General features: G+C 38.1%; 1 protein-coding gene across 4 annotated transcripts in view; it reads left to right on the top strand.

Moving 5' to 3' along the window:
- LOC121295431 (ATP-binding cassette sub-family C member 3-like) overlaps positions 1-12,202 on the top strand; it is a 73,563-nt gene that overhangs the window by 34,784 nt on the left and 26,577 nt on the right. For all 4 annotated transcript variants that reach the window (XM_041220030.1, XM_041220028.1, XM_041220029.1 and 1 more), the window contains exons 5-16: positions 130-252; positions 1,509-1,570; positions 2,073-2,204; positions 3,286-3,504; positions 4,380-4,557; positions 4,968-5,129; positions 5,783-5,875; positions 7,369-7,572; positions 8,242-8,388; positions 9,978-10,065; positions 11,400-11,466; positions 11,912-12,038. In XM_041220030.1, the coding sequence (XP_041075964.1) occupies positions 130-252; positions 1,509-1,570; positions 2,073-2,204; positions 3,286-3,504; positions 4,380-4,557; positions 4,968-5,129; positions 5,783-5,875; positions 7,369-7,572; positions 8,242-8,388; positions 9,978-10,065; positions 11,400-11,466; positions 11,912-12,038 (1,602 nt within the window). The remainder of the gene's footprint in view (positions 1-129; positions 253-1,508; positions 1,571-2,072; positions 2,205-3,285; positions 3,505-4,379; positions 4,558-4,967; positions 5,130-5,782; positions 5,876-7,368; positions 7,573-8,241; positions 8,389-9,977; positions 10,066-11,399; positions 11,467-11,911; positions 12,039-12,202) is intronic.

Here is a 12,202-nt window from a genome sequence, read left to right as displayed (position 1 = left end):
ACAAAAACTATTAGAGTAACTGCAGTTAGAACCACTCAGAGTGACTGGTACGAAGATAACAGTTTTAAAAAAAAGATGACAATGTAATTTGAAGTGTACTAATGATTGTGGTATGTGTTTTGGTTACAGGGAGTTACTGATCAGCTACGATTCACCACCTTCTATATTTATTTTGGGCTGCTGCTCTTTCAGCTGATCCTCTCGTGCTTTAATGAGAAGCCTCCGTTGTTCTCCAGCATTGTCACAGACCCAGTAAGTGCCTAATAACATTGACCATGTGCATGATTATTGCTGCTTATTATATTCCTCAGTGAGAATATCTTTTAATCAGAGTTTTAGGATCCTACAATCTAATGGTCATGTTAAAATGCAGTGGCTCATCTTGTAAAAGCACTGCAGGAGGAGTCGGTGAGCGTGGTTTGAATCCCTCTCATGCCAAGTTGCTCGTCTGGCCTGGGGATCCACGTTGGCTTTTCACTCCTGCAGTTAGGGAGGAAAATGGGCTAGGGGTAGAGACCTGGTCATTGGTCATGCGCACAGTGCTTAGATTTGCTGGGTGAAGAGACAATTGTCATTGACAGCCAGTGAAGGAGTGGGGACAATTTTACTCTCCAGGTGAAATGATTCAGTAGGTGTAAGACATTCCAAAGCGTGGCTTGTAAACATCATAACTTAATGTAATACCAGATAGCATTTTTTTTACTATAACTAGGGCGTCTAGTTTCGGGTTTTATGTTTGATCTTGTGATGTCCTTTTAAACATATTTTGAACTGATTCACTTTCTTAATTAAACACTAATTACTAAAGGAAGTTGTTTCTTTTTACCCTCATATTTTGATTTAGTTAGCAAACGACGTGCATTGCTCTCACCTGATTCTTTTTTAACCTGCATTTTGATCTGTCTCTGATCACATAATTCAGCTTATTAATGCCCACTGCGTTAGTTTCTAGTAGTGCGTCGGTAATTTAAACAATCTGGTTTTCCATTAAGGCTTAACAACTATCAATTAAGGTTTAAAGGGAGGGAGAGAGATGGAAAATAAAAACCAAAAACTAGAAGCCCTAACTATAAGGTGTTTCTTTCAAAACTGCACATTTGAGACCTCTATTATGAATGAATTCGCAGGGCGTAGAAACTTTATGGAACTCTTTTGTGAGCTACTCCTTCAGGTAGTGCTTGTAGCGTCATCTTTATCTTTATCTGCTCTCCCTACTTTGTCACCTGCCAGCCATTCTCCTTGAGGTGGCTAGCAAGGCATTTGGCCAAATCCCTGTGATGTAGTTGCCACAGTAATTTCTTCCCCATTGTTGTTCCCACATTAAAATGAATTGTTCTGGAACACAAAGGGTTGCACCCTGGTTATTGCACCTACTGTGTGAATCAAAAAAAAAACACCTAACTGCCCTGTTTTGAGGCTAAATATAATGGCACACACTGTGAAAGAAATGCTACAGATGTAATTGTCGTTAATTTCAGTTTCATTTCTTTCTTGATCATCATTTTTAGAATCCTTGCCCTGAGTCCACTGCTGGATTCCTCTCCACAATGACATTCTGGTGGTTTACTAGGTAAGTGTGTCATTCCTGTCTCCAGAGGCTAGGTGGCGCTGTAGGTTAACTCACTCAAGTCTGGCGGTCTCCGTTTAACCCCCAGTGTATAAATAGTCCACATCACTAAACTACTACACAGTTCCATGAGATCAGCATTCTAAGTCTGTCTTTCCTTTAAAATGTTATCAGAAATACAGAAAGCTTCTTTTGCTCTGTATTTATTTCATCTCCTGTTCAGTGCTTATTTTTATGTCAGGCTTTGTAGAAGAGTTTTAACTTTTCCTACTGTCCACATATTAGTATTGTAATTAACTGTACACAATAGCTGCCTTTGTGGACTTTTTTCATAGGCTGGTATAATCTGACCGAGATTTGTTACTCTCCAAAACCATTATAAATCAATAAATCCTACTCAGGTATTCCAAACACATAATGCACTAGCATTGCTCCATACCTTATGTTGAATAAAGGTGTACATGTCAAGTTCTAGTAATTCATATTGACTTTATTTTCTTTACAGTATGGTTATCAAGGGTTACAGAAATCCACTTGAAGATAAGGATCTCTGGTCTTTGAACAAGAAAGACACCTCAGAAGTAGTTGTGCCAACACTCATTAAAAATTGGGAGACAGAAAAAGCGAAAGTACAAAGGTATCTGTTGTCGTGGCATCTCATGATGTCCCTGTCATAGATGTGTGTTCCTGGGTGGAAAGCGGCAATTGTCTTGGCTGTGGAATCAGAGGATGCCCGCTGACCTTCAGATTTCCTGAGTTGTGGCGAATTGTTCCGTAAAGGAAACGTAATTGGAAGATTGGGGAGAAAATCAGAGATAATTGGGCACTAGCATATGTTAATAAGATAGCACTTGTTAAGCTATGAGAAAGGATGAAATGACGTAAATATTAACAGAAATTGGACTTCCAAAGCAATTTTGATTCTATACATTTTAATAACTTCACTGTGTCAAAATGATGCTTCTACATATTCGCTCTCTTAACTGTCAAATTATTAATTATGCAAGCATGTGTTTTTATAAAGTAAATGTAGCTGTGTTTTCTTCTCATGCACGTCAATTTGAAAAAAGAAAAGAATATTTTAGGTACTTAAAAAGGTAGAATAATTGATTAGAAATCAATTATCTGGACGTTTCGTCTATATATAAGCTATCTCAAATGTGCAGTTTTGAAAGAAACGCATGTTCTAGCAACACATGATAACACAATATCTGGTATTACTAGGTTAAAGAAAGTTCTAATTTTACATTCCTTATTTTCAGGAAACCGGTTACTGTTTCACTTCCTGAGGGTCAATACGTATTACTGGCTGCAGAGCTTGTCAGTCAATAGCAGCTGGTTTTTTAATGACAGGAAAGAAAGCGTTAAAGGGGTCTCTCCAGTTGCAGACATTATAAAAGCAAGACATGCACACAGAGATTTAACAGAGATTGTAGAACCAGCTGTCACGTTTTAAAATGAAAATACATGTTTTTTTTCAGAACATCACACTTGAGACCTATATAGTGAAGTCCATGACAGGTAGCATTTATGGAACTATTTTGTCAGCTACAACAATTAAAACATTTATGTCAAGAAAATTCAAGCCCATAGGGCTGGTTATATGGGCTCTTTAAACAGTGAGTATAAAATGGCCTGTGTTGCTTGTTCGCTCCTCAGTTCAGTTACTCCTGTTGTCTCTCTTCCCTCACTGTTCTCACACTGTTCTTTTTTGATAGAAAGAACCAGGCCGTATACTCCAAATCTTCCAACAAAGTTCTGAACCATGTAGATGGAGGGACTGAGGAGGCCGAAGTGTTGCTTTTGGGGAAGAATGATACGAAGCAGCCGTCCTTCCTGAAAGCCTTGCTGAAAGCCTATGGCTCCTACTTTTTAATTGGCTCTGTATACAAACTTATGCAGGACCTGATATCCTTCGTGAACCCACAGCTTCTGAAGTAAGAATTTGGTTCTGGTGTGTTTGACCGCATCTTCCACAGGTATTCTCTTTGTATGAGAACAGTGGATTGACTGTAAACTTTGTGGCAGATGCTAGAAAATATTTGAGCTGTTAATATTCAAACCTTATATGTACTGGAGTGCTGTTGTGGGGAGCATTAAGGGAGCATAACTGTACATTCGAAACTGGGGAGAAAAACAATTCAGCATGTAAAAAGGGTTTTGTAATATGGGCCAGGAAATTGTGTTCAAGACATGTTGTGTGCATGTAAAAAGGCAGCCCTTGTATTGTATTGCCAGGCTTAATTTAGAAAGTATGCAAATATTGGAATGTAATAAAGACTAGAGCCTTTTATTAGTTTTCCTTATCATCAATCTGAATTATTTTGAATTGCAAATGACTGTGACTTAACCTGGCTCAGCAATATGGTAAATAATGAAATGCAGCAGAATGCATTTGCATGCTAGGCTAATGTGTGAAATATACAGTATTATTGTACTGTAGCAGATGTTAAGAATAACCGCACATGTGAAGATGATATTGAAATACGCTAAATAATAGCTTTATTCATATTATTTGGACTGCCTGTCTACAAATGCTTCCGCAGTAATAACTGATTGCTATTCTGTGAAATTCATGATTTAGAGCAACAGATGTAGTCAGGCAAAGTAGGCTTTACAGTCAGGCAAATGCCTCCATCAGTGTTTCAGTAGTTCATTTGTGAAATTCACACTGATAAAGGCGTTAGTTGAAGTATTTTTCTTTTGACTTGAGGCCTTCATCATTAACAATTTTGTCCACCTGACTTGACTGCAGGATTTGAGTGTCTAAAGTTGTGGGGCATAACCGCATTGTCATTGTTTTGTTCCACAGCTTGTTGATTAACTTCACGGAGCAGAAGGATGTCCCCTCCTGGTGGGGCTTTGCCTTGGCGTTTTTGATGTTCTTCTGTGCGCTGCTGCAGACCATCATCCTCCACCAGCACTTCCAGTACTGCTTTGTGACTGGAATGAGACTACGCACTGCTATCATAGGGGCTGTATACAGAAAGGTGAGCGTGGCCTGGAGGGCTATGTTTTGGTCAAATCAGCTCCACAGTACACATGAGGTACAGCAGCAACAGTAAATAGTGAGACTGTGGTTAAATGCTCTCCGGATTGCTTTTAGTACTCTCTGCAACGAACACTGCAATCTAGATAATTAACCACTGTGACAGTATCAAAAAGAAAGCAATGCATGACTGACTTAAATACATAAAACTTCATATATAAGTTATGAATGCATTAGTTATATAAGCAATGAGCATTTTAATTAGTGGCATATTAAACAATGAATTTAAGCAACATAAGAGCTGTCGATTTTAATGAAAAGATGAATGTACACAACCAGTGATTTTTTAAATGCACAGGAGGTTTTACCTAGTTAACCGATTCTTGCTGATTGTAACGGATTCTTCTGCAGGCTCTGGTGATCACAAATTCAGCCAAGCGCTCATCCACAGTGGGAGAGATTGTGAACCTGATGTCTGTCGATGCCCAGCGCTTTATGGATCTCACCACCTTCCTGAACCTGCTCTGGTCAGCCCCACTCCAAATCATCTTAGCCTTATACTTTCTCTGGCAGGTAAGGTGACCTTTTGAACATTTCTTTAGTTGTGACCCCTGCATCCCCGTACAGTACCCCAGCCTGTACAGGACAGCCTTTGTAAAAGTGAAACTCCTTTATGGTTTCAAGTAACATGACTTCAATATAAGTTTTAATTGAGATGTAAGCACAACAACGGCAGTGCTACTTTTTCAATGCTCTTTTGCAATTTTTATAATGTAAATAATCACATTTCTGTAATGAAGTGGACGGAAGACATGTCACATAGACTATATATAAGCAGTCAAATTTGCTGACCAGATAAGCGTAGCCAGTTGAATATATATATTATAAGTTATAATTATAAGTATATATATAAGTTAGTTTCTGGTTTGTTTCCCACCTTCAAGTAAAAAGTCCAAAATTATAATGACTAATGAAGACATTAACGCAAAAAAGCTGTGATTTGTAGCTTTTGTAAAATTCTAAGTTCTTAATGGAGCATTCTTCGCAGAGCATTTGTACTTTTTGAATGGTGCATATTTCCAAAGTGTTTAGTACAGTCATGCGAGTCTCTTCAGCATGCTGCTTTGTATCTTTGGAAACTGCAAAATAGAGCTACCTCCTCACTGTCTGGAAGTCTTAGACACAGACTGGGGAATTGGGTTTATTTGTGCTGTTCTTATTTATAGAAACTGGGTCCCTCTGTCCTTGCTGGTGTTGCAGTGATGGTTTTGCTGATCCCTTTGAATGCAGCCATTGCCATGAAGACCAGGGCTTTTCAGGTAGGCAAGCCTGTCATAGCCTATTGCTCTAACTACTCACTTGGAAAAGTACAAAATAATGGTAACCCATGGCAACAGACATTAAATGCCTACTGTAAGCATAGAAAACAGCAGCATTATCATGCAAACAATACCAGGGTAAAAGCTAAACTAAATAAAATAACTAGCATGAAGGGTTTTTATATAGACATGTAAGCGTTAAACAAGACTGCTGTTGTTGGCACGTGACACTTATCTTCACAAAAAACATGTTTTTAGTGGCTGATAAAGTGTTGTTATCAAATTGCTTTCAATGCATTGAGTTTACCAGCATGATAGTGCTCTATCAATATTGACCATAATTCCTTCTACTTCAATGAAATGTTTGGAATGTTGCTGTTAGCGCAGAAAGGTCAGACACTTGACTGTATTGTGAGAAAGTAATGGCAAGGCTTTTGAAAACAATATTTAAATAAGCCGAGTTACACAGCGACACCTTCCAGATTAGAATAGACTCGCTAAAGAAGGCCCGTAGCAAAGGTTCTTTTTTCTTGGATAAGCAGTTCCCTTCAAAACTCTAAAGTGCTATTTAAAAAAGGCTGTCCCACACGACTGGCAGTTTGTTATGCAAATGGAAAGATCATGATGAATAAGATAGGGCTGATAGTGGTGTTCAGTTGACAGGTGCTTCCATGGTGCTTCTATGACACCAGGTGCTTCTATGACAGCAGTAAACTAATGTTTAAAAAGAGGATGACAGTGACAAAAAAACCCACAAAAACATAGTTGGCCAAGCAGTGGTTGAAAGAGCATCCTGTTTGACTTTGCTTGTCAAGATTTCTGTCTGTCACAAGAAAACAGGAAGGTGACTGCAAAGTGTGACATAAGCGCCCAGACCAGGTGAAAACTGTGAAGGAAACATATCCATCCATACCAAACACGGTAACCATGTCCATAGTGGCCCTACACCCTATTAACTTCAGATCCCCCTCAACATACTGAATTCATTCATACAGAATTCATGCAGGGTTTTCACAACTGAAATGAGCCCCTGCTAAATCTACTCTGAATTAATCTCACTTATCACAGCAGGAATAAGACTGTAGTCTGTATTGTTAGAGGTTGTTCATGCAGCTGTGTTTAACAGGGTCTTACTGCTTTTGATCATTTCAGTAATATACTTAATTGACCCTTGAAGTAGCAGGTGTAGTGAGTTTCTAACCCTGTGTGTGTGTGTATAAAACTATTGGACTGCTGTGAGTTCCAAGAAAATGATTTGTCACAGAACCCTCAGGAAAACAACTGTAGCCCTAGCTTTGATTTTATAGGGAGTTTTTCATTCTATACAGAACAATTATATTATGTAGTTTTTTAATGGATGCACAGGCAAATCACTTTCTTAATGAAGAAAATAATTGTAATATTCCATTGACTTGTTCATGTTTGGTAATGTTTGAATCAATGACCAAAAAACTGAGCGGATAGTCAGTTTTGTTTTCTCTTCTCTTTTTAAGGTGGAACAAATGCAGTACAAAGATGCCCGGATCAAACTGATGAGCGAGATTCTCAATGGCATCAAAGTCTTAAAGCTCTATGCCTGGGAGAATTCGTTTAAGGAGAAGGTCAAGCAGATCCGAGAGAAGGAGCTGAAAGTGCTGAGGAAATCTGCCTATCTCGGGGCTGTGTCTATCTTCGCCTGGACCAGCGCCCCATTCCTGGTACCTTCTCATGCTGGTTCTGAACTGCATAGTTTACTGTGAACACTTAGGGTTATAATAGGGCTTAGGACTTTGCCAGTCAAGTTGAAACAATCCATTTTTTTAATATTTAAGAAGGTTGTTCCCTTATAATTACAATATCATCTATGTAGGTGTTTTGATAATGCAGTGGAAGTATGCATTATGGGTTGGTTTCACAGGCCCATATTTTCATATTGTCTTTAATTAGTTCTTTTTTTTTTAAATAAACACTTCTTCATTTTACAAAACTACAATCAAACAACTTAGTTATTTTTCAAGTTCTTTTAAGTGCTCTCAATGGGTTTTGTTAACATGATTTTTTCTCCTGTCAAAAAATCTGAGTTTATTAGAGAATGGAGGAAATGCTTTGAAAATATGGCCCACAGACCTCAATTAACATTAATTGAGATCATGCATAATTATTTAACACTAAAAAATGTTGAATATAGAAATACTAAAAGAAACTTCATGCATTCAATGACTATTTCGACTTAGTCTTTCTTCAACTGCTTGTCACTGAATTTATTAAGCTTCTTTTACATTAATCAAGGACTTTCTCACCATTTGTGCTACTCATGGTTGGCAAAGGCTTTTGAGTACTTTTAAATTAGATTTTAAAACTAATTCACATATTTATTTGTTTTTTAGGTTGCCTTGACAACATTTGCTGTATACGTCACGGTGGATGACAAAAATGTACTTGACGCCAAGAAGGCCTTTGTCTCCTTGTCATTGTTCAACATCCTGAGGTTCCCTTTGAACATGCTTCCTCAGGTCATCAGCAGTCTTGTGCAGGTAAACTGAACAGCTTTCAGGGTTAAAAGAACTGTTGTCATTTGGTCTGTTGAGTACCAGTAAACAAAGGAAGGAAAACAAACCAGATAGTATTGCAGTGCGGCGTTTATTTAAATACAAAAATAAAATAACAGGTTTAAACAGAAAAAACACCGCTCACAGAGCAAACCAAAAGTTTGAAATAAAACAAGTCTCAAATCCTAAAAGTCCGGCTGGGCAGTAGCCTTCACGGATCCTTTAAGTTTTAGTTTTAGTTTTTATTTTTTGTACTCTCCTCTCCCGCTCTCGTTCACTCCTCCGAACTCCCAACCTGGAGTGCTGAAAACCGGAACAAAACAAAACGCACGGCTACGTTGTCATATGTACAAATACATATAATAATAAATCCTAACACGCAGCTACGACTTCATATATATAAACAAATAAATCATAATACAAAACACAAAATAACACAGGGGCAGAGGGGGAGAGTCTGTTCTAAAAATAAACAAACAATACGATTAAACAGCAGGGCTTTCCTACCGCCCTGCTACAGGGCCCTATTAGCTATAATGCAGGAAGTGAAAACGCATGTGGAAGGAACCCATTCCCATAAAACATTTAAGACACCAGCACAGATTTCATGAACCATTGTGATCTTCTGCAACGTTGTAGTGGAAATACCTACAGCATTAAAGTCATGTCCACTTGTGCTGTCTAGTTTTCAAATGCAACATCTCTGTGCTGAAAATCTCACCAATGGTCTAGCTGCAATCAAACCGTGTGACCTACAGCACAGGACGTGTAGAGCTATGGCCAACATTTTTGCATCACCCAGAATTATAGGATTGAGACATATATATATATATATATATATATATATATATATATATATATATATATATATATATATATATATATATATCAACATAATTTAGATATTTTATTTAACATTATGTAATCAAATAAACTACAAAATGGTATTGCCAATATCTATTGGAAGCCATAGTAGTAGTACAGTACTTCAGGTTTTTCCTGAAGAAGATACAAAGCTGTATGTATTTCAATATGTTAACGCAATATTATTCATCAGGTTTTATTCGACTTTATGAAGCAGCATTTGTTAATTCTATAAGTTAATAAAAAGCTTTTGGCCATAGCTGCAGTGTTGCATTTGTAATTCTGCAGTGTCAGTTTCATTGTTAACTTCAGTAGTTACTAATTGCACAGTGAACTGGATACTACACACGACAAGAGCTTTATAATTTGCTTTCAAGTTACTAAACCTACACTAATAAGTATTACCCTTGAGCTTTTGCAGTTGTAATGTTCTGAGATGTATTAAACACAGTGAGAGGGAATCTTGTAAATCAAAGCCGTACAATGTAGTGCAATTGCTTCAGTGAGTCTTCCCTCCTTGTCTGTGGAAAATATCCCTTCATCACGTTATGGCAAAGTAGCCAAGCATGGCCAGTCGAAAGGGCAGTGGCCCAAGGCTTGCCTTGAGGGCATGTGGAATGGGCAATTTGGTTCAGCTTTTATTGTACACATACCAAGAGAAAATTGTTCAAATATTTAAGACAATAACCATAATTTCTCTTTTGCTTCAGGCTAGCGTCTCCCTGAAGCGCATTCAAAGTTTCCTGAGTCATGATGAATTGGACCCCGACAGTGTTGATAAAAAGAACATAGCCTCAGGTAGACACTTATTCAAGTCATTCAATTTGTTTGATTTTCTTTCCCTTAACTTTTCTATTCCAATAGTTAAGTGCACGTTTATTGTCAAGAAACCTGTTGGGCTACCCAAACCTGGTTTGAGATATCTTTTTCTGTTTATTCACTGTATAAGTTAAAGAGAAATTTCTTTCTTTTTTTTTTTACATTTTCTGTACTATTTTATAGTTGTAGTTATGGATTCCAATATTGAGTTTGACCATTTTTCTCTAAATCTGCCTAAGTGTGGCTGCCTAAGGTCAGGGACTGAACAGCCTTCCATTGAAATGACAATTTATATGACCTTTCAATTCTACCAACCCCACTCGCATTCTATATAAATGTACACAAATACTGTTATCCTATGCATTACAAGTATGGTTGTCAATCATAATTATATATACACACACACACACACATGTTTTGGTTAAAATCCCTAAAAGCTCTTGGGCGCACTCTGCTGGAAAAAAAAAATTTTGATTTTACACTCAAGGCAGCACTGCACTTTTACCGCAGTAGACCTGTTGAGTTGCAACCCCATTCGACGGGGTACCATGGCCTTTTTCTGTGGGACACTGCAGAGTAAAGGGGGCTGGCCAAGTGGGAAGGTCACACAATGTCACTTGATTTGACTGGAATAAGGAAGGCTGTCCAGTGGTACCACTTCAGCTCAAAGCAGATTTCGAGCAAGATTTTACATACACACTGTTGCTGTATACCATGGGCATTATGTTTTGAGAATTGATTTAGTAAGTACCAAAAAAATATGTGGCACCATTTTTGCCTATCAGTTACTGCACACTAACTGACAAGTGTATCAGTTTCCTGTGATAAAGTGACTTGTTCACACATCAATAAGTACTGTATGGAATTCTTGCTTAATATAAGGGATAGGTTAAGTTCACAATATCTGTTTTGTGTTGTTTTTTTTAATCTTACTTGTGAGACATTATGTGAACGTTTAATGCTTTTTTAAAAAGGTTTTTGTTTGGTCATCATTGTTGCACTTTAAAGGACAAACATAGTCTTTCCAGCTCCCATTAGCAGAAACACGACAGTGTGTGCACGCTTAGGGGCACTGGTTTGAGGTGAAGCCAAATGCTGCTAAAGAACCTTATTTAAACACCCTGGAGTTTATTACTACTCTTGTAAATGGTACTCCTCCCAAAGTGAATTGGTTGTCAAGTGAATCAGGCAGAGTGGTTCTGAAATTTCCAAGCCGTATGTATGGCAACATATCTGCACACGCTGGAACACTTACTGGCCAATGAGATATACCTGAACAGGTTCTAAATGTCATGTTGCCCTCTGTTTTCCAGGCTGTGTGGTCACCGTAGTGAATGGAAAATTCACTTGGGCAAAATCCGACCCAGCAACTCTCCACAGGTGGGTGTGTGCAGCACATGGCTGGTAATCTTGATATCTAGCCATAATGGTTAGTAACGCTTAGCCAATTAGGTAAATTACCAGCTGCAAATTACGTGCAAATTAAGGAAACATCTCCACAGAATATGGGTCCACTGGAGCTACAATGGCCCAGGTGTGGCTAAGACATTCAGTAACACACAATTGAGAGTTTTGGAATACAGAGATATATGTAGAAACCTGTCTTTCTGTTCATCGATCTGTGTGACACATTTACTGTACATAGGGAGAGAAAAATTCAACTGACCTAATTAATATTGAAACATGGGAAGGTATATTTAAATGTTTCTTTCAGTTTCTGCAACCAGCAAAAGGTATTTTATAAGGATACTATATTTTGTGCTTGCATCATTGTGGTGGGTGTATAACATACCTGTTATGGCTGTTGTTGCGTTGTGTTTCACAGTATCAACCTGATGGTGCCTCATGGGTCTCTGCTGGCTGTGGTGGGGCATGTGGGCTGTGGGAAGTCCTCTCTGGTCTCTGCTCTCCTGGGGGAAATGGAAAAGCTGGAAGGGGAGATTTCAATCAGGGTGAGTTACTCTTGCATTCAAACCAGCAATGGTCAGAATCCACATCCTTGTATAAAACATGTTTACAATGCTCTCATTTCCTGTCAGTCAACACAATCAGTAGCATGAAGCAACAGTCACATTACAACATTCTGCAAAAAATCATATCTAGCACTGTTTTGATG

The sequence above is a fragment of the Polyodon spathula genome, chromosome 20, assembly GCF_017654505.1.
Source record: "Polyodon spathula isolate WHYD16114869_AA chromosome 20, ASM1765450v1, whole genome shotgun sequence".
Classification (NCBI taxonomy): Eukaryota; Metazoa; Chordata; class Actinopteri; order Acipenseriformes; family Polyodontidae; genus Polyodon; species Polyodon spathula.
This window is presented reverse-complemented; position numbering and strand designations above follow the sequence as displayed.